Raw genomic sequence first — 23,955 nt, 5'->3', positions numbered from 1 at the left:
CTTCACATCTGTCAGTGGGCAGCTCAGAGCCTCAGAATCCTCCATGCACCCTGTCTGAGCTAACAGCGCTCAGAATGTGCTTAGGGTAGGTGCTGCAGCCGTCCCAGCTTAGATGACCATCATAGATCATCTGTAAACATTTCACACCAAATATAAATCCGACTGCCATAATTTACTATTTCTAGCAGCATATTATTGCAAAATAAGTCTGAGGATGGTATAGCACTGCTCTTAGCTACCACTGTATGAACAATATCAAAACATTTTGTCAAAATATACATTGGTTTCTTAGACTATCTAAGCAGCACTTACTATGTAATGGGTTTTATGTTGAAAAATGAAACTGTGAAAGAGAACATTTTTATTTCCTATAAAATTCCTTTTACTTTATTTATTACTGTACAGGTAGCAAAACATGTGTAATATCTTCACATCTTTTAGATTTTGTTATCAGCTCTTGGAGCAGAATGTTTCTTTTAGAATACATATCGTTCAATCAGTTTAACTCCCTGTATTAACTTATAGATATAGTTCACAGTAGACAAACAAACAGGAAATTATCCACTAGCATCACAGAAAATGCGGAATGCTTGACAGAGTGGGCAAAGACTCTACTTGAGCCAAGATGATATTTTAGTGACCAAATAAAAAGTCCATTAAGTGATAAGAAATATTGTGAGATCCAACATTTACCATCTCATAACCATTTGTTAAAAAAGGATCATTTGACATAGATGTGATACAAATGAAGTAGTGTAGTTATAGCACTGTCTATAGCAGCCATGCTGACTTACTTGCTAATATACTCTGCATTTAGCACCTTGTTGCAGACTTTACATTTGAAGCAGCCCAGGTGCCAGTGCTTTTCCAGTGCTACAAGAGACTGTTCATTCTTAAACTCCTTCCCACAGCCGCAGCAGTCTGCAGAGAGATGACAGAAGCAACAACATAAAATCCCCTTCACAGTACTATGGTTTCATTAAGTAAAATGACAAAATGAACATTGAACATGATGATGTCCTGAGAGTGGAATGAGTCAACTCAATTTAATAAAGTGCCAATTTAAAAGATGGAATAGAAGATTATGATTACCAGCAGTGTGACTGATCATAGTTTGCAGGTTGCAAAAGTCTACTTTTGGCATGACTTGTGTTTAAAAAGACAGTCACAGAGAGATAGAGACATATACAAAGTACTTACTGTGGACAGCCTGTATAGGTGCAGGGCTGTTGGCAGGGAGAGGTTGTGTACACTTTTGGCAGATACACTCCTTCCCATTAAATGTCACTCGGTCGCCGGCCGGGAACGGCTGTCTGCAAACAAAATACAGATAGAACATCAGAACATCAGATGAGTCCATTCACTGATACGGTTTGTGCTTCCTAAAGCTTAAAAAGTTATTCTAAGCCTCTGAAACAACATTTAGGCCATTATCGGACACATCTGTTTTAGGTGGTTTAGCAGCTTTACAAGGCAGGTTGAGCAAGGTTTCATTGCAGTCAGATTGGTAAAATGCTCCCAAACCTGAACAATAGATGTGTTTTTTATTATTATCATAAAGCAGGAACAATTAATGTACATTTTTAGTAAAAGGAACAGACTGTCCCACTACTGTTGTGACATGCTATTTAGAAAAATATTTATTTTAATAAGAAATATTTAGAGATATTGAGAATTGAGAATAGGCCTTAAATTACCCATCATGTATTATGTAAGTGTTTAAAACCCTAAAACTCAGTGTGAGACAACAAATTATCATAGGGCTTTTTCCCAGAGATTTATTTAATTTATTTTGGATTGGAATTATTGTGGACATCCCGGTTTGCAAATGTTTGTGTTCTTTTGGTGCAGGACTGCTTGTAATAGACTTCAGAGCACCATGGTAAACAGAGTCTTAAGTGCGAAGGCATTGAGAAAAGGCATGTTTGCAGGTTATGTCTCTAGAGTCCAGAACAGAAAGAAATATAACAGAGAGATTTTTCTTAGCTCAAAAGAAAAGCAGGACTCAAGATATTTGTACACAGATACTGACTCAATCTCAGCACAGTGATAAGTTGTTACGAAATTTGTAGTCTGACTTCTGAGAATTTGTTAACCATGGTACTTTCGTTTTTTGACACCAAGCTTCCTTCTGAGATGATGCAGAGTACAGTAGTAAATAACAGTGTCATCTGCATAAAAGTGTGTATTTGAGTGGTGTGAAAAATCTAAACCAAGCCTCTTACTATAAATGGTAAACATATGTGGTGAGTGTCACGCTTGATCACATTTAGAAACCAAGATTTAAGCGCTTCAGCCTGCATATATTTTGTTCTGCCCAATAAATATTGTGCTCCCAACTTTGTGTCTTATGTAGGGCAATACCCATGTGCACAAAGCCCGCTCCATAAAGAAATGGTTTTCACTGTTTTGTTCGAATTTATGGAAAGTCTTTCCAGGAGAGCATATCAATGCCAAACGCAAAATCCCTTGAAAGACAAATGCCATTACACTATTAAAAGGGACATTATGAACACAATGAAACAATGTTAATGTCTCCTGGCCAAGTATGTAATGCTCCAACACAGCTGCTGTCACTGACTCAAGTACAGAAGGTGTGACGATGCCTTGGCAGAGCAGGGCTCTGACTGGCCGCCACATGCTGCTTACTACAGCTCGAAAATGTGATATTGGAGCTGCTGTCACACTGTCACTACTAAGTATTGAGCGAGAAGACAGTGTTTAACCTTCAATTCTTTTATGTATAATATATGTTTTATGTTTTGGTTTAACTCCTTTTGATAAGCTATACAAATACATTTTCTGTTTTATTCATGAAATTGGCTAACAATGTAAAGACATAAGGTGACAGAACAAATCACAAAACGATTGTCTGGCTGACATCTCTCAGTGGACGTTTGTACACCAAAAAAAAGCCTGAGATGCTCTTCCTTCCAGGAAAGGCACAACCGTTTGCTGTCCTTGCACCACAATGGCGAAAGAACATCAAAAACAATTCACATCTTCCGTTGCATACTGAAAATCTGTCAGTCTGAATCATCTGTTCAGACTGACCCATACAAATAAATAAATAATACAAATCTACAGTACATATCTTATTGTCTCTTAATGTAGCACTTAAAGTAGATCAGCAAATTTGATGAAGTTGATGTACTTGCATGATTCTTGCACGTTTTGGGTTGCACCCACATTGTTGAATAAACTTATTGTAAGTCACTTTTGATAAAAGCATCAGCTAAATACATATAATGTAATGTAAGTAAGATAAGTGATGAGAGCTGAAGCAGGAAATAGTGTTTTTTTTTTACCATCTGCAATCAAACTGAGATCACTGAACAATACAGAACTTCAATAGTATAATAACTTACAGTGAGGTAATGGTGTGTCATAATTTGTCAGAGCTTTCTTTACCTCTGCCTTGTTCTAGATATGTTGCCTTTATTTAAAGCATTTTAAGTGGATTGTTGTACCCTAAAGCTATAGAGTATTTATTACATAGTACAGCCAGTACAGGTGAAGATAGACAGGAAAGCATGACATGCAGCAAAGGGGTTTGGGACAGATTCAAACTTTGGCAGCTGCAAAGGACTCAGCCTTCGTACACAGAGAGCTCGTCCGTCCGTCCGTCTGTTGTCTGTCTGTCTGTCTCTCATGGCAACATGTGGGTTCATCCAAATTGACGGCATGAATTTTGTACAGAAATGCATTGTGACGGGATAAAACCCTCAACAACGGTTTGATGGATTGTGATAAAATTTCTTCTGATATTTTTGTTTCCCTCAGGATGAATTTGAATACTTTTGGTGATCCCTTAACTTTTAATCTAAGGAATGCCTATTTAGTTTATTAAACTAAACACAAACTTTTTCTGAGAAAGTTAACATTACCACCTCACACACAAACAGTTAAGGGCGGCATATGCTCTCTTTCTTTTGGCCCTTTTTTATTGAGAAGCACAGGAGTTTGATGATCACATTACAAACCTTAAAGCCCACACTGGAACTGGAACATAATCTCAGGTTTTCAGTATGGGGATCACCAAGGTATGATTGTAGAAGCACATGCAAACCACCCCCACTCAGAACTAGCTGTGGGAATGGGCTAAGTGGCCACACTGATTAACTACACGCTTAGAATTCCAGCCTGAGAGAGGCTCCCATTACCTTTCTATACCTGAGAAACAACACTGGTCATACAGAGACACATACTCACACACACACACACACACACACACACACACACACACACACACACACACACACACACACACACACACACACACTACACATGATGATTATTAGAAAGGTGTGTAGGGAAAAGCACTGATTTCAAAATTGACACAGTTCACAGTAACTACCCACTTGCTTTTCCAGTCCTGTTTCTTCCACTTGAGGAGGGCATCAATTCTTTCTTTCTTAAGACTCAAATCAAAGTGATGTCACAACTCACTGTTGTTCGAGTCAAAGATAACTTGCAAGTCTTGCAAGGAAACAACTGTGGTGGTGATGCGGTATAATGGTCTAGTGGTACACCTTCCAAATACAACACCAGAAGGTCATGAGTTCAATACCAGGATTGTCACCTTTGTGCCCCTGAGCAAGGCACTTAACCTCATGTTGCTCCAGGGATACTGTCCCTTTAGTTAGTTCACTGTAATTTGCTCTGGATAAGAGTGTCTGCTAAATAATGTAACAACTGAAAAAGAAGCTTAATCATAAGAGAATTAAATATGGTTTTGCACCCTACTCCCCACATCCCTGTATCTTACTTGCAGGAGGCACAGACGAAGCAGCGGGGGTGGTAGGTCTTTCCCAGGGCAGACACCACCTCCCCCTCAATGAAGTCCTGGCAGCTGAAGCAGCGAGTCCCGTACAGTCGCTGGTAGTCCAGAGTACAGATGTATTCACCCTGGCGCACGAAGAAGCCTCCTTGGGCCAATTCACAACCACATACTGTGATAAGGGAGGGACGAAGATAGGGAGGGAGGAAGGGTACATATAAGGGAAAAAGGGAAGGATGGACAGAAGAAGGAAAAGTAGAAGTGTGAGACAGATTACACAAAATTGAGTAATCTGTAATAAAGTAATAGTTAAGTAATAAAAAATAAAAAAGTTAATACAATACAACGTGAATGTCTTTAAGATATTTCCAAAAGCAAATCCATTGTGCAAAATATGACAAAAAGGACAAGCATGAGGTTTGTTATCACTTTTTCTTTTCTTAATTCAGCTGACTGACCACATGATATATAAATTATTTATCTATTTATTTTGTTGTCCTACAAGCAGCCACCACTTTGGTTCAAACTGAAATTTCTTGTCGATTACTGAATGGATTGTCATGATATTTTGACATTTATAGTCCACAGATGACTCCCAATGATTTTGGTGGTCTCCTGACTTTTCTTCTGGCACCACTATGAGGTTAATACATTTGGTTTGTGTAAATAATAAATACATTTAAATTTGGTACAAATATTCAAGGTTGTCACATGATGAAATATAACAACTATTGCGATTCCCTTTTCATCTAGCGTTATCATTAGGTTTTGTTTAGTGTTAATTAGAAGGAAAGATGTGAAGCTCAAGCAACACTTGTAGTATGCAGTGTAGTATACAATTCAATTAATGTCTTTTTATAGTGGTGTTTTCTAAGTTCTTAAATATTATAAATTCTTAAAAACTTAAATTATTAGCTTAATGCACCATTGTACCAAAGTAAAGCATCCCAGAGCTGCTAGCATGGCTGAAGACTCTTAGATTAGTGATATTATTTTTTTATTATATTTATATTATTATTATTATAATATTTTCCTGTCTAGAATGCTATTTTTATATACAGTACTACAATATACTATACTGTGCTGTGCTATACCATAGTATAGTTATAGTACAGTATACTGCATCACAATATACTGTATTATACTATATCAAAAAAGAAACAACACACACACACACACACACACACACACACACACACACACATTCACAGCTATTTATACATACATTCATTTAAAAAGCAGTAAAAAGAAGAGGAGGCATTGTAGTGAGCAAAGTCAGTTTTACACGTCTGATTGTTTTCCTCAACCTGCTTTAAGAGCCAATGACCTCAAACTTTCGGAATGGGTGTGATATTATGCACGCATGCATGCGTGTGTGTGTGCGTGTGTGTGTATGTGTGTAAAGTCTGCACTGTATCTATTGTCTGACTCTTAACAACAAACGACAGGAACTCAAAATCACCGTCTCCACTCGTGAACACACAATGATTACATTACACGCAGTTACCATGGCAACCACATGACATCACAGACCAGCCACACCCTCAGGGGAAATGTTGGTCTATTTTTCCACTCCTCTAGCAAAAACATTACCACTCCTTTTGTTTTCTTACTCCATTCAGTCTTTCTGGAAAAAATGACAGCAACGTTAAATGAGAGATGTTTGCATTAGTTGGTGCACGCACGCAAACGCACGCACGCAAGCGCACACACACACACACACACACACACACACACACACACACACACACACACACACACTTCTCTTAAACCTGCAGGGTTGTGTGAAAGTATGAGTGAGATCACACACACATAACATATGGTTTTCAGGACACACACATGTATCCTTGCAGGAATGTGAAAAGGTATGAGAAATCCCACACACCCACAACACATACTGTAAGACGTGCACACATTCTATAGAATAGGCTCAGACACACCAAGGCAACAGTTGCAGCAGTGGGTTTCCCAGTTCTCATTAAGGTCTCAATGTAAAGTGATGTCCACGATGCTGGCAGACAGCTCAAACACAAATTAAACACAAAGTTCCAACCAGCAGGTGGTGGTCTACCAGGGGCCGTGGTGATTGTAGAGTCTGACCGCTGCAGGAAGAAAGGACCTACGGTATCTCTCCGTGAGACACCGCGGGTGAAGCAGCCTGTTACTGAAGGAGCTGCACAGTGCGGACAAAGTGTCCTGGAGGTGGTGGGACATGTTGTCCAATAGAGATAACAGCTTGGCTGTCATTCTCCTGTCTCCCACCACCTCCACAATGTCCAGCGGGCTCCCCAGGACAGAGCTGGCCTTCTTAATCAGTCTGTTCAGTCTCTTCCTGTCAGCAGCCGAGATGCTGCTGCCCCAGCAGACCACTCCATAAAAAATAGCAGATGCCACCACAGAGTCAAAGAAGGTCTTAAGGAGTGCCCCTTGCACTCCAAAAGACCTCAGTCTCCTCAGCAGATAAAGCCTGCTCTGTCCCTTCTTGACCAGAGCAGCAGAGTTATCGGACCAGTCCAGTTTATTGTTCAGGGGAACACCCAGGTACTTGTAAGATTTTACAATCTCAATGTCCGTACCCAGGACGTTCACTGGTGTTGGGGGGAATGATGGCGCCTCCTGAAGTCCACCACCAGCTCCCTGGTCTTCCCTGCGTTGAGCAGGAGGTGGTTCCTCTGGCACCAGAGGGCAAAGTCCTGTGTCAGCTCTCTGTACTCCTTCTCATCCTCAGCAGAGCTGAGGCCGACAATAGCAGAGTCGTCAGAGCACTTCTGCAGGTGACACTTTGCTGTATTGTGGGTGAAGTCTGCAGTGTAGAGGGTGAAGAGAAACGGTGCCAGAACCGTTCCTTGGGGGGCCCCTGTGCTGCAGACAATCATGTTCGAGTGACACTCCCGGGTCCTCACGTACTGTGGACAGTTGTTGAAGTAGTTCAGGATCCAGCTGGTGAGGTGGTGATCCACCCCCGAGCACTCCAGCTTGGAGATGGCAGGGTCGTTCACTGGTGATAAGAACAACGGAGGTTGCAGCACTGGGGAATGAGCCGGGGGAGGGGCACCTGACTGATCAAATCTATTGAAGAAAATGTTCAAGTCATTCACCCACTTTAGGTCCCCCTTGGGCTGAGAGTCTGGCTCCTTGTACCAGAGATGGTTTGCAGGCCTCTCCAGACACCGCTAACATTCCTCTGCTGCAGCTGCTCCTCCATCTTCTTCCTGTAGGTGTTCTTTCCCTCCCTGATATTCCACCTTAGCTCCCTCCGAACAATCCTCAGCTCTTCCTTGTCACCTGACCTAAAGGCCCTCTTTTTGTTTTTGAGGAGAGCCTTTATCTCAGGATTCATCCATGGTTTGTTGTTAGGGAAACATCGTACAGTCCTGGTGGGTACGACGTTATCCACACTGCTTACTAAACCTCCCACTCTATTACAAAGTAAATGGGAATGTAAAAACAATGATTTCAGCTGTTAATGAGTGCAGACCAAGGGTTTTGTTTTTGGGAGTTAGGGAGACATGGCAAACACTGTTATTTTGGGGTATACAATCAACCCAACAGTTTATCATAGCACCTTCACAATTTTGACCGGGCATATTAATCCCCTCATAACAATTGTGTATACCAAATTCTGAACCACGGATCTATAGAATGTATACATAGCCTAACTGATATTAATACATGATGACCTGAACACGGAATCCCTGAGAGTAATATAAGAAATAAAAAATCCTGGTGACCCAAATCTGATCCAAATAGTTTTCTCTCCTGTTTGTATGACTTAAGAACGGAAATAAAAAATGTTGCCAGGTTAATCTTTATACAAAGTATATTTTTTGCTAGGATAATCTATCCAAAACAGGGGAGTTTTTTTTGTCAGGATCATTTTTCTAAGTGTTTGTTGTTGGTGGTGGTCTAGTGGTACGCCCTAATCACTAGAAGGTCGGGAGTTCAATACAAGGCTGTCACCATTGTACCCCTGAGCAAAGTACTTAACCCTGAGTTGCTCCAGGGAGACTGTCCCTGTACTTAGTTCAATGTAAGTCGCTCTGGATAAGAGTGTCTGCTAAATGACCTGTAATGTAATGTAATGTAATATTGTTGTATACCTAATTTTGGCCACAAGAGGCTGAAGTACAACACCCCATGTTCTAAATAGGACTAAATACATTCATGTTTTTTTCCAGGTGAGTTTTAATTTCTCCATGCACTCTAAACACAATTGTGTGTTAGCAAGTTATGTAACATTAAGACATGTACCTTGTGTTTAGAGTGCATGGTGCATTTTTAGTGGTAGAAGCAATTTATTGCTGTTATGTCACACAACTGCTAAATGCATGTGGTGTTGGTTCAACCTTGTGCCTATAGGTAGTGTGCAAACACATGACAAAACTATGTGACATATGCGTGCGACGCCATTTTGGTTGGAAAACAAATCAACAAAGCGAACAACAATACAACTCCGACTTCTTCAAAGTATTTTGACTCTCTGGAGTCCTCTGCAAAGGCAAGATTCAGAGAAAAAGTCAAAATTTGCGGCCTTGACCCTTCACGCTAAAGCCGTCGGATTATATTGAGGATTTAGATTCATTACCGCCGATTGAATATCCGGATATTGTGAACTACCTTGTGCTACAAACGTCGTGGGCAACCAACGCACAAATGAAGGCATACAAGAGCTTAGATGCTTATAATTTCTTTGTTTCTGGCTGGGTTGGTAGTCTTCTTAACCAAACCACTGAAAGATGACAGGGTGCTCGTCCATGCCTGTGTAAATCACTCTCAAAGAGCTCGAGATACACTGCTCAAGCCGTGGTTTGTGAGTGAGAAGAGCGGCGATGTTATCCTCGCACACTGTGATTGTATGGCTGGATTAAGCGAAGCATGTTCTCACATAATTCTTAAGTTCTCACTCAAGAATAAGCAAAACAAAAACATGCACAGAAGAAAAGAGCAAATGGCTGCTATCATAAAGCTTTGCCACTTCTCCTAGTGACGAGAAGTAAGGTCTTACAGTGTTCGGGTATATCATAAGCACAAATGTTTAACGTAAACATTGAAAACATATCTTTAGCATGAGCTCTTACCAGATATAAAGTGGACGCCACACACACGGGTGAATTGTGCTTTTTCTTCTGTTAAATCCTTACGATTTAGGTTGCTAAACCACAGTTTACGGCGTTCGGTAGACAGCAATTCATCCCTCTTTTGTGGATCGTTGTTTTTGATGATTTTAGGAAATCTAAAGAACCGTTTCTCTGGGTCACGAGTAGCATTATGACCACAATTATACACTGCGCACACGATTGGCATTTTCTTTCAATCTTAGACGTTTAAATACAAAGAAAATTACGAAGCGTTGCAGCAACTCACACGTGAACGGGCACAGTCTTGGTTGTGTATTCCAACCGACTTACGGGTTGGGAAATAAGCGTGACGTCACATGCACACCATCTATAGGGATTAGACCAATTCAAAAGTGACATACAGGACACTGATGTAGAAGAAGAAATGGTTGTTGTGTTACCCTTCAGTCTAAATTCCTATACACTAAACTGAAACATTTTCCTACCCATTGTGAAACATTTAAATTCTCACACCCTTTTAATCCCTTGTAAAAACGTTAACCGAATTGTTGGACAACCTTTGTCCAGTATTTGCATCATTTCACTTTGTTATCAAGCCCTCAAAGGGGTTACGGCTAGCTAATAAAACAACCACAACAATATGAGCAGGAATGTTTTCTCAGGAAGTGGACGACATACTTTCCAGCGGCTGCTACTGGCTCCCTTACATCCGGTTCGGATGCCTGGCAACCTGTCTAGAATGAGATAATGTTCTGGGCTGATGGAATAAACACTAGTAAAGTGAAAAGCTGGATATATGAGACACATACGTGAAATAGGGGATTGTAAGGACTGTTTTGTCATTGTCTAATACAACAGTCAAAATAGAAGGTATTTTCAGGAAGTTTTTTTCGTTTTAAAGTACTTTATCCTGCACCTTTTCAACACAGAACACACAGAAGAGTATAGTTCTTTCTGCCTTTCTAAAACCTTCCTTACAATGATGGTTAACCAAATACCCACAGAGAAGCAGATTCTGGAACTACATTGAGCTCTTTTGTTAACACTGTGGCTTGACTAGAATAATTCTAGAACATCGTTGTTTTAGGTTTAAACAGCTGTGTAATTAAACTGGCCCTATATAGCACGGTCTTAGTCTTGAGACTTGGCCACGAGTCAAACTCACAGAAAAAAGACTTGGAGTTTACTTCTGTGAGACTTGACTTACTTGAGACTTAAAAGCAGTGTCAAGTTTTGAAGAAATTAAGAAATATGACAACGACAGACTTGTCTTTACTTCAATCTTGTTTCAAAAGACTTGAGACTTGAGATTCACTCTCAAGGACTTGATACTACATTTGGACTTGATGGAAACAGAAATCCGCACTCAAGAATGCAGCTTCCTGTCAGTTCATCTTTCAATCCTTGTATATTTATAACTGCACTGCCAGTTGGCAGATCGATTCCTTTTCTTACTAGCCAATTCATCATCTATGGAGCTAACAATACCAGAAAGCAATACACCATTTTAAAGTGACAGCAAGCCCTTTTATATTATTGCTTTCATCTGCAAGACAGCAGCATGGTGCATGTACAGAGGAAGGCAAAGTTACTAGGCTTTAATCGTCTAATGTAGATCAAAAAGTGTGTTTCTGAGTGCATTACAAACAGAAGATACTCTTTCAGTGTTGTCCATCATCCCTAATCGAAAACCGTCAAAACTGTCTTCCTCTCATCCCTTTCACGTTGCTCTCGTTGCTCACCTACCTGTCCTTCCCTTATACATGTGGGACATGTTAAAAGCAGTGAGTGGTTGAAGAAATTAAGCAGAGCAGGATGTAGAAGTCAGTAAATGAGGTTTAATCGAGTGGGGACCGAAGTTCACTTTTAAGGCTGCTGAGAGAAAGAATTGTTCAACAGACGAAACTGAGAGAAAGAATTGTTCAACAGACGAAACTGAGAGAAAGAATTGTTCAACAGACGACAACCAAGGAAAATTATAAATTCTTTACTGAAAATAAATGATTTCCTTACTCATAGTAATGTATCCTAGCTTCTGCTATAGAATTAAAGTTTAACTGAAATTAAAATGTATTTTTGTTAAGAAGTCATTACAACCTAGGTGTTATGACATATTTGGCAATTACCAGAAAGAAGAAATTTAAGTTTAATTTATTTTTCTGCCATAATAGTGCTTCCTACATTAGTGTTCTCCAGTGTGATTACATTTGGTACTCCCTACATTTCTCTGTGACACTATAAATTGTTACTGTATGCCGTGATTTAAATCAGAGTATCTGTATGGATTGCTGACAATACAAAACTGTCTGTTGCAGTGAGTTTTTACAGTCTGGTCATCTGCCATCAACACAACTGAACGAGATTGGCTCCCTTGGTAGCCCCCCTCCTTGTGTGCAGGAGCTGCTGACAACTAAGCAGGTGTTGTAATAATATGTATTCAAAATGTATGTCTTGTGGGAATCAGTGCTAACGTTAGAAAGCAAGACTAATTAGCTTTTGTATTTCTCTCTCCGAGTGAAATAGCCTACAAACTTAACAGCACTCAAATGCATTTGTAAAAGGTCTTAAATGACTAGTGCTCACAATTTGGACACAATCAATGCGATTTAGATTTGTTGTAAAAGGGAATAAAATGTGTCAATGTAGCTATGGCATGCTCCAGTCAATAGCAAAATGATAGCAATAAAATATTTAAATGGAGAGTTTTGGTGTCTAAAAAGTTAACACTTTTACAATTCAGCAAAGAAATCGTAAAATAACAGAAACAGTATCTGTATTAGCCGTGCAATACAAACATATCAGAATCTGCCATGTTATGTTCAAACAGCGATTTCATCATTTTAAATCCATTCCATTCCATCCATTAGCGCCTTGAGATTGCTTTTAGCTTTGAAAGGCGCTTTATAAATACAATTTATTATTATTATTATTATTATTATTATTATCTCCACGACAACAGAGGGTGTGTGTGCTCACCCAGCACTTAGGCTATTGGTCCCCTTTGAGGGCAGTATACCAAACCGTTTTCTGTAACAACCATAGAGATAGAGATATAACTTCAAAACCAGTAAAATCTGAAAAAGCCTATTCTATAAAATTACAAACAATATCAGTGCCTCCAGGAATACTAGTGCTTTGCACATTACTAGTGTTAAATCGGTATAGTAAGGTAATACTGCAGTTGGAGCTTGATTACAACATTTTCCAAGGCTGAAAGGCAGATTACTTCACAGGAAACTGATAACTTCCATCTCTGAAGGTTTATCTCATGCACTATGAAGCCACTTACATAATGTGAATGCACTCAGAGGCTCTCGGAGGAATTCAATATGCTGTTGAATCTGCTCCCTCCGCACTGGAGAATCTCAGAGCCAGAGTCTGTTCTTCATTTCAATTCATGCATGTAGAATAAGTGAGGAAGTTACATGCTTGAATGGATCGATTTGCAACAAATGTGCCCTTGTGTGATTTGTAAATTTAATATGGTGCATCTTTTATACTCTTTGTAAAAACAAGGTCTAGGGAGAAAAAAAGCAAATGGATTCAGTGGTTTGGACATGATGCAAGCAATATGCAGTTGAAAGTAGAGCTGGGTATTAACCCTAAATACTTTAGGTAACAACCCATATGTGTGTCTAGCACTAAGTATCGAAAACTGACAAGTACAAAAAGCTAGCATTGTTTAGAAGATTAGGTTCGTCATGTCATGGTTTTAAAAAACTCTTAAGTATGCGGCCCTATCACACAAGGATATGCTAATTTGTGCATTATGTGCGTGTAGGCTAATCAGTGTAGCACTCCACTTAGGAGAACAATATCGGATAAAGCCCACTACAAATTAGTTGAATTTGCATGTCATGTAAAATAGATATAATTTAGCCTAATTCAAGTCAGTAGACCTGAGCTTGCACTGGAGGATTAAAAAATACAGTCACATCTAAGAGAGAGCCTGTCCAGTGGGTGTGGGTGTGGGTGTTTGTGTGTGTGTGTGTGTGTGTGTGTGTGTGTGTATGTGTGTGTGTGTGTGTGTGTGCCATTATTTACTGACACGAAATGGTGTCATATAACATATGTATATGTTATATGTTATTTAATGAGTGCAACCTTGACTCTACCTCATGTTTCACAATGACTTCCACTGTGCATGTGTGTGAGCGTGAACAGGGTTAAATATACATGTGCTATGTGCTTTCTGCTATGAATGTACGACCTTGACTGCACCTCATGTTTTACAATGACTCACCATCTATGTGCGTGAGTGTGTGGTGGGACGTGGGGTGTGAGGTGTGGGTCGGGTGTTGTCATTCCCTAGTTTATTCCATGACCTTGACGGCACAGTCTGAAGCCTGCTGGCATTGATCTGATCAGCTATAGGACTGTATTTGAAAGAAAGAAAATTCAAGGCTGATATTTTTGACAGGCCAAACAGTGATCTGGACACCCACTGGCCTACATTGCAAGTCTGTCTATTGTGTAAATCCCTGAGCTACACTATATATCATAAGTAGATGAAGGTTTTAAGCAAGAAGGGAGTCTTGTGAGGATTTATATTGGTCATTTTTTAACAGGCTGCAAATTAAACCAGATTATTGAACCCTTTTATTTGGAGGTAAACCCAGAAATTAGCTTACCCAAAAATGTTGCTAATTATCTTTTAGAAGAGGGAGGAACATGAAGGAGGACATCCAATCACAGCCATTACTAAAATGTCAAGGCTAGCACTATAGACTTATATTTCCACATACAAAAAGAGCTAGTCAACTATACAAAGACACCACAGTAAATACTACAGTGTTTGATTGAGAGGTGACCTCTGGTAAGGGCAGTACTAAACATCACAGCATTAGGCATTTTGACAGAGGCAAAAGGTTAACAATCTGACATACAATTCCATAAATACATACAATCAGTTGCATGTATCATATGCACAATATCACATTTATGTAAAGATTGCCCTTCAATTCCTTTCAAGTGTGTGTGTTTAAGCCCCCCCCCCCAAACATGTGTATGTGAGGTCAGCACCCCAGGCCCAATGACGAACACACACACACACTCCCTCTGGCTCTGTTCTGGTCAGCCTGCTTCCAAGAAGGAGACAATCCAATAGCCAACACCCTACTGAGAACATCACAACCATCTGCTATTATAACACCACTGATCCGACTCTCAGGATTTCAACATGTGGCCAGCAGTGCCTATTTACCAAGCTGACTTTCAGGAAGAAACGCATTCAGCCTGGATACTTGTACAAAAATAATGCAATGCATAAATCTATCATTTAAGTTTTATTACAAAAAAAATATACTTGACAACACATATGAATAATCCGTGTTTTTTTTTTTTTTATAAGTTATATTTTTGGGCTTTTCATGCCTTTATGATAGAGAAGTGCAGATTGTGAAAGGGGGAGAGAGAGAGAGGGAACGACATACAGCAAATGCCACTGGTTGGACTTGAACCAGTGACCGCTGTGGGCAAGGACTAAGCCTTTGTATATGGGATGCCTGTGCTACCGGTTGAGCTACCGGAACGCCCCAATAATAATCCATGTTTTACCAAAAAAAAACTAATACTATAACTAATACTATAAGTTTAAAGATCCACTCGTTGGTTTTCGGATATTAACCACATCTAATGGTCTTCATTCAGCAAATAGAGATGGTAAGGTGTGATTGCGTGACCTAAATCTGGATCTTCTGTCACATAATAACCTGGTCGTTTATGGAGTGGAGATAGTAATCACTATCTCAGTTCATCGACTCTTTGATGGCTTCGAACTCTGAATTTGTTTTTACTATCTTTATTCAAGTGTATGGTCTTTCAAATTGAGAGCATGACTCATTGATTTCACGTTCAGATTTTGTAATGCTTTCTCTCAGAATCCTGCCATTATTGCACAAGAAATCCGAGAGCAGAGGAGAAATCTGAGAACAGGCCTTTTTATAAGGATACAGAAGCAGCCTGAGAGTGAAGCCTGAAGCTAGAGCGCAGGAAATCAGTGAAAGAAACAGAGCAAATCTAAGCACAAGGAGGGGATAATTGAGTGCAAGTGCAGAGTTTTGAGGGAAAGCATGACAAAATCTGAACATGAAATGAGTCATGTTCTCAAACTGAAAGACCACACTCTTGAAAAGAGGCCCATATTGATCCCCCTCCCAATCAAAGATTTGACTGGTTTTGGCCTGGTGTTCTCAGACAGCTTTAGTTGCTTCCAGAGTTCTCTTGCCCAAAGTCCTCTCCATTTCACCGATGTAATGTTCCCTGAAGCAGTTGGAAGTGATGTCATTAAACATCTGACGGAAGCCCAGATAAAGATAATTTCATGACACCTGAGCCATCTCCATTTGTTGAATAAGACCATGCAATGTGACTGCTCTAACACCAGTGAAAATCCATAATCAGTTTTTCTCATCTATCTTACCCTACACTTGACCACATGTATTTATTTTCTGTGACTTCAGAAATTACGAATTTGGTAGGGGTCAAAGTACAATTCACTGTCTCAAGGCAGATATGAACTATATCGATTAGCAGAAAGGGTTAGGGTTAAACCCTAACCCTGGCATTGAGAAGCATTCTAGTTTAGCAGATTAGACCTCTTTTATGAATAAAACTATGAGGAAGCAAGTAGTTTGCAATTAAACATACCACTCCTGTGATTGTGAGGGAGTGGTGAATGTAGTGTGTGAATGACAAAGAAGGAGTGTGGCTGAAATAAAAGAGAGAAAAAAAAAGAATCTTTCTCTATCAACATTCCAACTATTACACTTCACAATAATGTTTTTCATGCAGGCTTGTCAACATTAGGGTGTTACCACATATTTTCACATCGGAGTATTCCAAGGCTATTTGGATGATGTGATGGCCTTTCATGAGGGCCAAGGCAATCGATCAGAGTTGTTTACCTGGTCGTTTTGTCCTCAGCGCTCTGCTATTGATGGTGTTAGTTTAAAGCAGACAGGATATATAGAGACAGGCACAGTGGTAACCTAAATAAATCACACTTTCTCAACAACACAGCTTGCTGTTGACAGTAGCTACCATGAAAACAGCAATTAGTGTTCATCAAATGCTCCAAAACTAAAAGCTGCAGTGTTTTTGTTTTTGTTTAAAAACAAAACAATGTAAAGTATATCACATGTTGGTAATGGCCTGACATTAAGTTGAGCATGAGTCAATTATACAGTTTTTTCTTTTACAGCAATGTTTCTTTTAGGTAAGTAACATCTAAAATTGGCTATTAAATGAAAAGTATGGCAACACAAACTATACCAAAAAACATTCCAACTTGTGTCAATATATGATTTTAATGTGGCTGTTTTCTTGCTACTATACTCTTGCTGAAACTGAGCTAAGCAAGCTATAGTGTAAACTATAGGCCAACGCCCCACGTGTCTGTTTCAGCAGTTTGGTAGAATTTAGCGTATTCTTGTTCTGCTGCAAATTAGTAGTTAGTTTGTTTTTTATATTTTCTTTTACTGTATAATTATATTGTATGGATCTAGTAGAGGTGAAATGGTGCCCATATTTCCAGCATTTAATCCAGCCATGTTTAAACAGTACACTTGTGCATGTTGCTACAAACACTGAAGCTGTATTTACAGCCCAGAGCTACCTTGATTTCAGGCCAGTGCTAAGGAGGCTAACATTAACTCACATTAATCCAGTCCTCTTCTCTGCTTGGTGTAAATTACACATGGCTAGCTAAGCGTTGACAGGTCCTCACTTCAGACCTGGAAGTGTTAGCCTGCTGGCTGACACCCTGACTGGTTGTAATTGTGTAAAATACGGAATAGAATTCAAAATCAAATCAAATCAAATCAAATTTATTTGTATAGCCCAATATCACAAATTATACATTTGTCTCAGTGTGCTTTACAGACTGTACAGGTTACAACATCCTCTGTCCTTAGACCCTCGCATCGCACAAGGAAAAACTTCCTAAAAGAAACCCCAAAATTAAAGGGGAAAAAATGGAAGAAACCTCAGGGAGAGCAACTGAGGAGGGATCCCTCTCCCAGGACGGACAGACGTGCAATAGATGTCGTGTGTACAGGATAAACAACATAGTACAAATACAACATTTGACAGAAATTATGTTGTGTTGGAAAAAAAAAAAAGAAATAGAAAGTTTGGATGAATCCAGGAAAATGTCAATAAGGCTTCCCGGTGTCCAGCAGGACCAGGTCAGCAGGCGCTGTCACGATTCATGATCCTGACGTAAACTTTATCAGTGGCAACCTGCCACATGAGAGACAGACACTCCGGGGATGATACCCCGGATGGTGAGTTAGTAACATACATTTACATAAATGCATACAGATAGAGAGGGAGAAGAAGAGAGGGAGAAGAAGAGAGAGGGAGAGAAGGAAGAGAGCAGGGAGGTGTCCCCCGGCAGTCTAAGCCTATAGCAGCATAACTAGGGGCTGATCCAGGGCAAACCTGAGCCAGCCCTAACTATAAGCTTTATCAAAAAGGAAAGTCTTTAGCCTACTCTTAAATGTGGAGAGTGTGTCTGCCTCCCGAACACAAACTGGAAGCTGGTTCCACTGGAGAGGAGCTTGATAGCTGAAGGCTCTGGCTCCCATTGTACTCTTAGAGACTCTAGGAACCACAAGTAACCCTGCAGTCTGGGAGCGTAATGCTCTAGTTGGTTTATAAGGTACTATGAGATCTTTAAGATATGCTGGAGCCTGACCTTTAATTGATTTGTAAGTCAGGAGAAGGATTTTGAATTCTATTCTGTATTTTACCGGGAGCCAGTGCAGAGCAGCTAATACAGGAGTAATATGATCCCAAATCCTTCTCCTGACTTACAAAGCAATTAATGGTCAGGCTCCAGCATATCTTAAAGATCTCATAGTACCTTATAAACCAACTACAGCATTACGCTCCCAGACTGCAGGGTTACTTGTAGTTCCTAGAGTCTCTAAGAATACAATGGGAGCCAGAGCCTTCAGCTATCAAGCTCCTCTCCAGTGGAACCAGCTTCCAGTTTGTGTTCGGGAGGCAGACACCCTCTCCACATTTAAGAGTAGGCTAAAGACTTTCCTTTTTGATAAAGCTTATAGTTATGGCTGGCTCAGGTTTGCCCTGGATCAGCCCCTAGTTATGCTGCTATAGGCTTAGACTGCCGGGGAACACCTCCCTGCTCTCTTCCTTCTCTTGGTCTCTTCTTCTCCCTCTCGATCTGTATGCATTTATGTAAATATATGTTACTAACTCATCATCCGGGGTATCATCCCCGGAGTGTCTGTCTCTCATGTGGCAGGTTGCCACTGATAAAGTTTACGTCAGGATCATGAATCGTGGCTGCGCCTGCTGACCTGGTCCTGCTGGACACCGGGAAGCCTTTTTGACATTTTCCTGGATTCATCCATACTTTCTCTTTTTTTTTCAACACAACATAATTTCTGTCAAATGTTGTATTTGTACTATGTTGTTTATCCTGTACACACGACATCTATTGCACGTCTGTCCGTCCTGGGAGAGGGATCCATCCTCAGTTGCTCTCCCTGAGGTTTCTTCCATTTTTCCCCCTTTAATTTTGGGGTTTCTTTTAGGAAGTTTTTCCTTGTGCGATGCGAGGGTCTAAGGACAGAGGGTGTCGTAACCTGTACACTCTGTAAAGCACACTGAGACAAATGTATAATTTGTGATATTGGGCTATACAAATACATTTTATTTGATTTACTTCTTAATAGCTGCACAATATTAAACCACAACAAACTGTGGTTTAAGTCTGAAGCAGTTAGCCAATGAATAAAAATAAGTAAAAGTTTTGTTATTGTGAAATATTACAGATGTACAGTATATTAAAACAAAGTAGTGGCATGAATTGCTGTCTGCCACACTGTTCTTTCATACTACCATTGAGGACGCCAATTAATACTACACAGTGGCTTTGATAATTATAGGTTTTGTGTGTTAAATCATAATCTGTAAAGTAACTAGTAACTATAGCTGTGAAATAAATGTGGTGGAGTAAAAACTATAATATTATATTTATATTTATAGTATAGTAAATTGATGTAGTACTGTAGTTGTCCATGTGTTTCTTATCCTTAGCTATTAGATACAAATTTGTACTACTCCTGGAAAAGTAATACAATTCTACATATATTATGCAAATGTAGTATTAATTTAATGTTTATAGGATACTGCTGCTCTTGGGGTAAGCATGGTGGACTATAGGTATTTATCATGTCACCCAATTATCATTACAGATGTTGCTATAGGCCTACTGAAGGAGCAAGAAGCTTACTGGATTTATTGTATGCACCATTTTCTTGTAGTTTTAGCCTTTTGGATTCGTAATCTTGTCGTGTACTGACTACTCTACTGTCAGTCTGCATATGACTATTAGTATTACTGCAGCTGCTGGTCAAAGCACTGCAGTATTTGAGCATCAGAGTTTATTCTTGACCCAAATGGTGGTTGGACAAAAGGTTTTTCCAGATCTCACGGTCTTTTTCACACTCTCACAAAGAATTCAACCAAGATTGATAGAAAACGCTATTTTAACTTGACAGACAGAACAAGAAGATGGAGGTGGAGGAGGGATGTAGAGTGTACAGACAGGGAGTCTGCTGGTCAGTGTAAGATTGAAGGCGATAAACTTAGGAAGCTGCCAACTTTGTAGCAACATCAATGGTAGCCTAGCAACCTGAGAATGTGTTGACCACAACAGCTATCTGACACAAGGCTTGTGCTGAGAGTCTGGGCTGGGACGGGTGCGAACACACAGTCCTATGATGTACAGTCACATGCAAAAAGGTTATAAATCCAGTAACCGACACTTACCCACGAGCACACACATAGAACACATGTTTTAAGTATCTGACACTTGCAGCCACCCAACCCGAAATATACACAACACCAACCCCCTCTCTCATACACACTCATTCATATGCAAAAATGTACACACACAATCTAACCCACACCTATCTCTGTAACTGATTAGACCTAACTGATCCATCAGTTTTGACTCTCTTAGTAAATGTCCTCTTGTTGCCCAACTATCAATAACAAAGAAATACATCACTTTACAATAATGGAGACCACTAATACAATTTTACCACCAAAATAAGCACGTATATGCAGGTTTTCTAAACACGGGAAAACCCTCTAAAAGTAGGTGATAGACTCCTTTGCCATTGCCAGTAGACGAGCATGCCTTTTTGTTTTATTTGGTGTGTCACGTCGACGTCACGGACGCACCGACCGGCACTGGAAGCACGGTTAATATACAGTAGAAAGCAGCTCAATGTTAAATTGGTTACTTCTTCTTTTTTTTTATCTGGTACTCTTATAAAATCTTAAACCAGACTTGGTGATTGTTGGAACAGTTAAAAAATCTAGAAAGACGGTTCTGATTAGTTTTATTTTGTTTATTTTGAGTTTGAATAAAGTGTGTTTTACGACGATCCGCTAGATAATATTACAGTTTCTGTCAATGGAGTCTGGTGGCTTTGAGGAGACCATATTAATTGTTTTGTACATAAAAATTATAATAATTGTCCAAATCCCTGTTGATTTTATTAATTAAATTATCCCTTAAATGTGTCTCATAGCATCGCACCAGAAATTAGGCCAAAATTAGTGTGTCCATCCGGGTGTCAATAATGATCTTCTACTCAACAGACGTTATTTATGGTCCTTAAGGACTAAGTACCTTGCCCCCCACTTCATGTTTTTTTCTTTGTTAATAGTTTCTTGCATGAAGTTTAAATCTTTCAACTTTCGAATCCTCCATATCCTCACGATGCTAGTCAATCCTGCATTGCCAGCTATCAAAAAATTACTTGAGATACGACTCACTTGCATCTCATTAAACATATATATAGGAGAAAATGCCACACTGTGTTTAGTGGGTATTTACCATAACACTTTCCTCTGCAAGTGGGAAATATTTCTGTTTCACCATATTTGTTTTTCTTCAGTTTAACTTTAAATGTTCCTTAAATGTGATTTTTTTCTCCTTTCAAAAATATTTATTTTCTCTCTTTTGTCCTTTAAGATCTTCATATTATGGCTTCTTTTATTGACCTTTACTGAATCATATAAATGTATTTTCAACACAGTGTCTTTTTTACTCACTAATATAGTTTGGTTTAAGTCTATTTTTTCATTAAAAGTTCCATATTATTAGCTTTTTGGTATCTTTTCTCCCAAAACACTCTCAACAAAATAGACATATTAGTGTACTTTATTCTCCAAAAGGTTCATAATAGATTATCTCTTAGAAAAAGTTCTTGAATAGTGGTGTCTACTTCAATAGCTTCATATTCGTATCTTCTCTTTTACAATAAATTTTCCACATTAATGTATATTCTTTTATAGAAAAAAATGTATCCCCCTTTTCCCAAAGCTAGTCCACATTTTTAGGATTTTCCCAAAATGGGAAGATATTTTACCTCTGAAATTATTTTTGTCTAATCTACCGTTCTAATCTAATTTAATGTTTGTTGAACATTCACAAAGGGTCCAAACTACTGAATTCCCTTAGAGGATATGTTTCTGCTTTACAACCAAAATGGCAGTTTCGGACATAATCTTTTCTGAGGTTGTAAGAATTGTGGTGCAAAGGTAAGAGGTGATAGCTGGCTGTTACATACCTTTACAGGCGAAGCACTTGATGTGGAAGTGTTTGTTCTGGACCCGGAGTGCCTCCCCTTTGCATGGTTTACCACAATTCTGACAGGGGATAGGTCCTCCTCCTCCTTGCTTTTGTTTCTGCTTCTGCAGCTCCAGGGGGCTATGGACAGCCTGCTGCTGAAACACTGCAGGAGACAGACAGAGACAGGAAGAAGACCATTTTAGATCTTATCCTAATATATAAGGGACAAAGTGGTACACATAGAGACACCAAAACAATAATGAGAACAGCCAAACTAACATTTAGATTTGTTGAATTTGGTGATAAACCTGGCAGGTGACAGTGTGGTTAACATTGGATATTATATAAATTTAAATCTTTGTCCCATTTCCTTAGTTCCCCCTCCGTCTGTATCCTCTTCCTCCCTTCCCAAGGGCTATCCATAGCATCATGCAAATAACTGAAGACAAAACAGAATAGTAAAGGCCATTGATGCAATATTAAAGTGAATAATATCTGCTTGTAGATGACACAAGAAGATTAGCACAAAATTATAGACACCACATACTGTCATGATCGGGATTTTTGTATATCCTGTTTTATTTTGAAGTGTTCACTCCCCCTTATGTCATGTCTAGTTGTACTTCCTGTCTGTGTTTTCCCTCTGTGATTGTTGATTTGTTCCTCCTGTGTCCGTTCACCTTGCCCCTGTGTTTTAGCTTCTCTCCCCAGCTGCGTCTCGTTCCCCTCGTTTAGTGTCTGTGTGTATATATCCACAAATGTCTTTCCCAGTGTTCCTTGCCAGATCGTCATCTAAGTGTCACCCTTGCAGATGTCTCCTAAAGCGTCCTCGTGCTCCCCGTGTCATCATGGTTTGTCTTTTCAGTTTACTTTTTACCTTTTGAATTTTTGTTATTTTGTAAGCTTTTTGGAATAAAGCCCTCTTTTTGTTAATCTCCTCGTCTGCAGTCTTGCATTTGAGTCCTCATCTTTTCCCCACCGTGACACATACTTAGTCTTAATACATGGTTTTCATTCTGATGTCTACAATAAATTGCATCCTAATTTACAGTTCCACGCATGCCTTTGTATCTGGAAGGCCACTCCAAACTAAGGACTATTCCGAAATAAGGGGAAATATTAAGAGCTACAATTAGGATGATCTAAATCAGCAATTGAATTAGTGGAATTAGCTACCTACAATGTGACTGAGTAGACAAGTTTATGTCCCCACAATTTGAGGATGGATGTATCTCTCACACACACACACTCACACTCACACACACACCATAATGTTGACAAGTTCCCTATTAATTTCCTTTGTGGAGGAGAGGAGGGTTTGTGCCAAAAATAATAACACCAGCAATGAAAAGCTAACACAGCACAACGACATTATTGAGGTGAAGCCACACACACACACTTTAAGACCCTGACAGGATATGCTCACATACTGATCAGCCTTTCAATACTGACTGTGGCCGAATGAAAGGCCCTTTTTG

General features: G+C 39.5%; 1 protein-coding gene across 10 annotated transcripts in view; it reads right to left on the bottom strand.

Annotated features, from left to right (window-relative positions):
• ablim2 (actin binding LIM protein family, member 2) overlaps nt 1–23,955 on the bottom strand; it is a 101,371-nt gene that overhangs the window by 36,642 nt on the left and 40,774 nt on the right. For all 10 annotated transcript variants that reach the window (XM_029454425.1, XM_029454423.1, XM_029454428.1 and 7 more), the window contains exons 2-5: nt 22,476–22,640; nt 4,769–4,952; nt 1,201–1,313; nt 795–921 (exon numbers count right to left, since the gene is read on the bottom strand). In XM_029454425.1, the coding sequence (XP_029310285.1) occupies nt 795–921; nt 1,201–1,313; nt 4,769–4,952; nt 22,476–22,640 (589 nt within the window). The remainder of the gene's footprint in view (nt 1–794; nt 922–1,200; nt 1,314–4,768; nt 4,953–22,475; nt 22,641–23,955) is intronic.

Source organism: Cottoperca gobio, chromosome 18 (assembly GCF_900634415.1).
Source record: "Cottoperca gobio chromosome 18, fCotGob3.1, whole genome shotgun sequence".
Classification (NCBI taxonomy): domain Eukaryota; kingdom Metazoa; phylum Chordata; class Actinopteri; order Perciformes; family Bovichtidae; genus Cottoperca; species Cottoperca gobio.
Note: the sequence above shows the minus strand (reverse complement) of the source record. Positions and strands in the feature narration are given on the sequence as shown.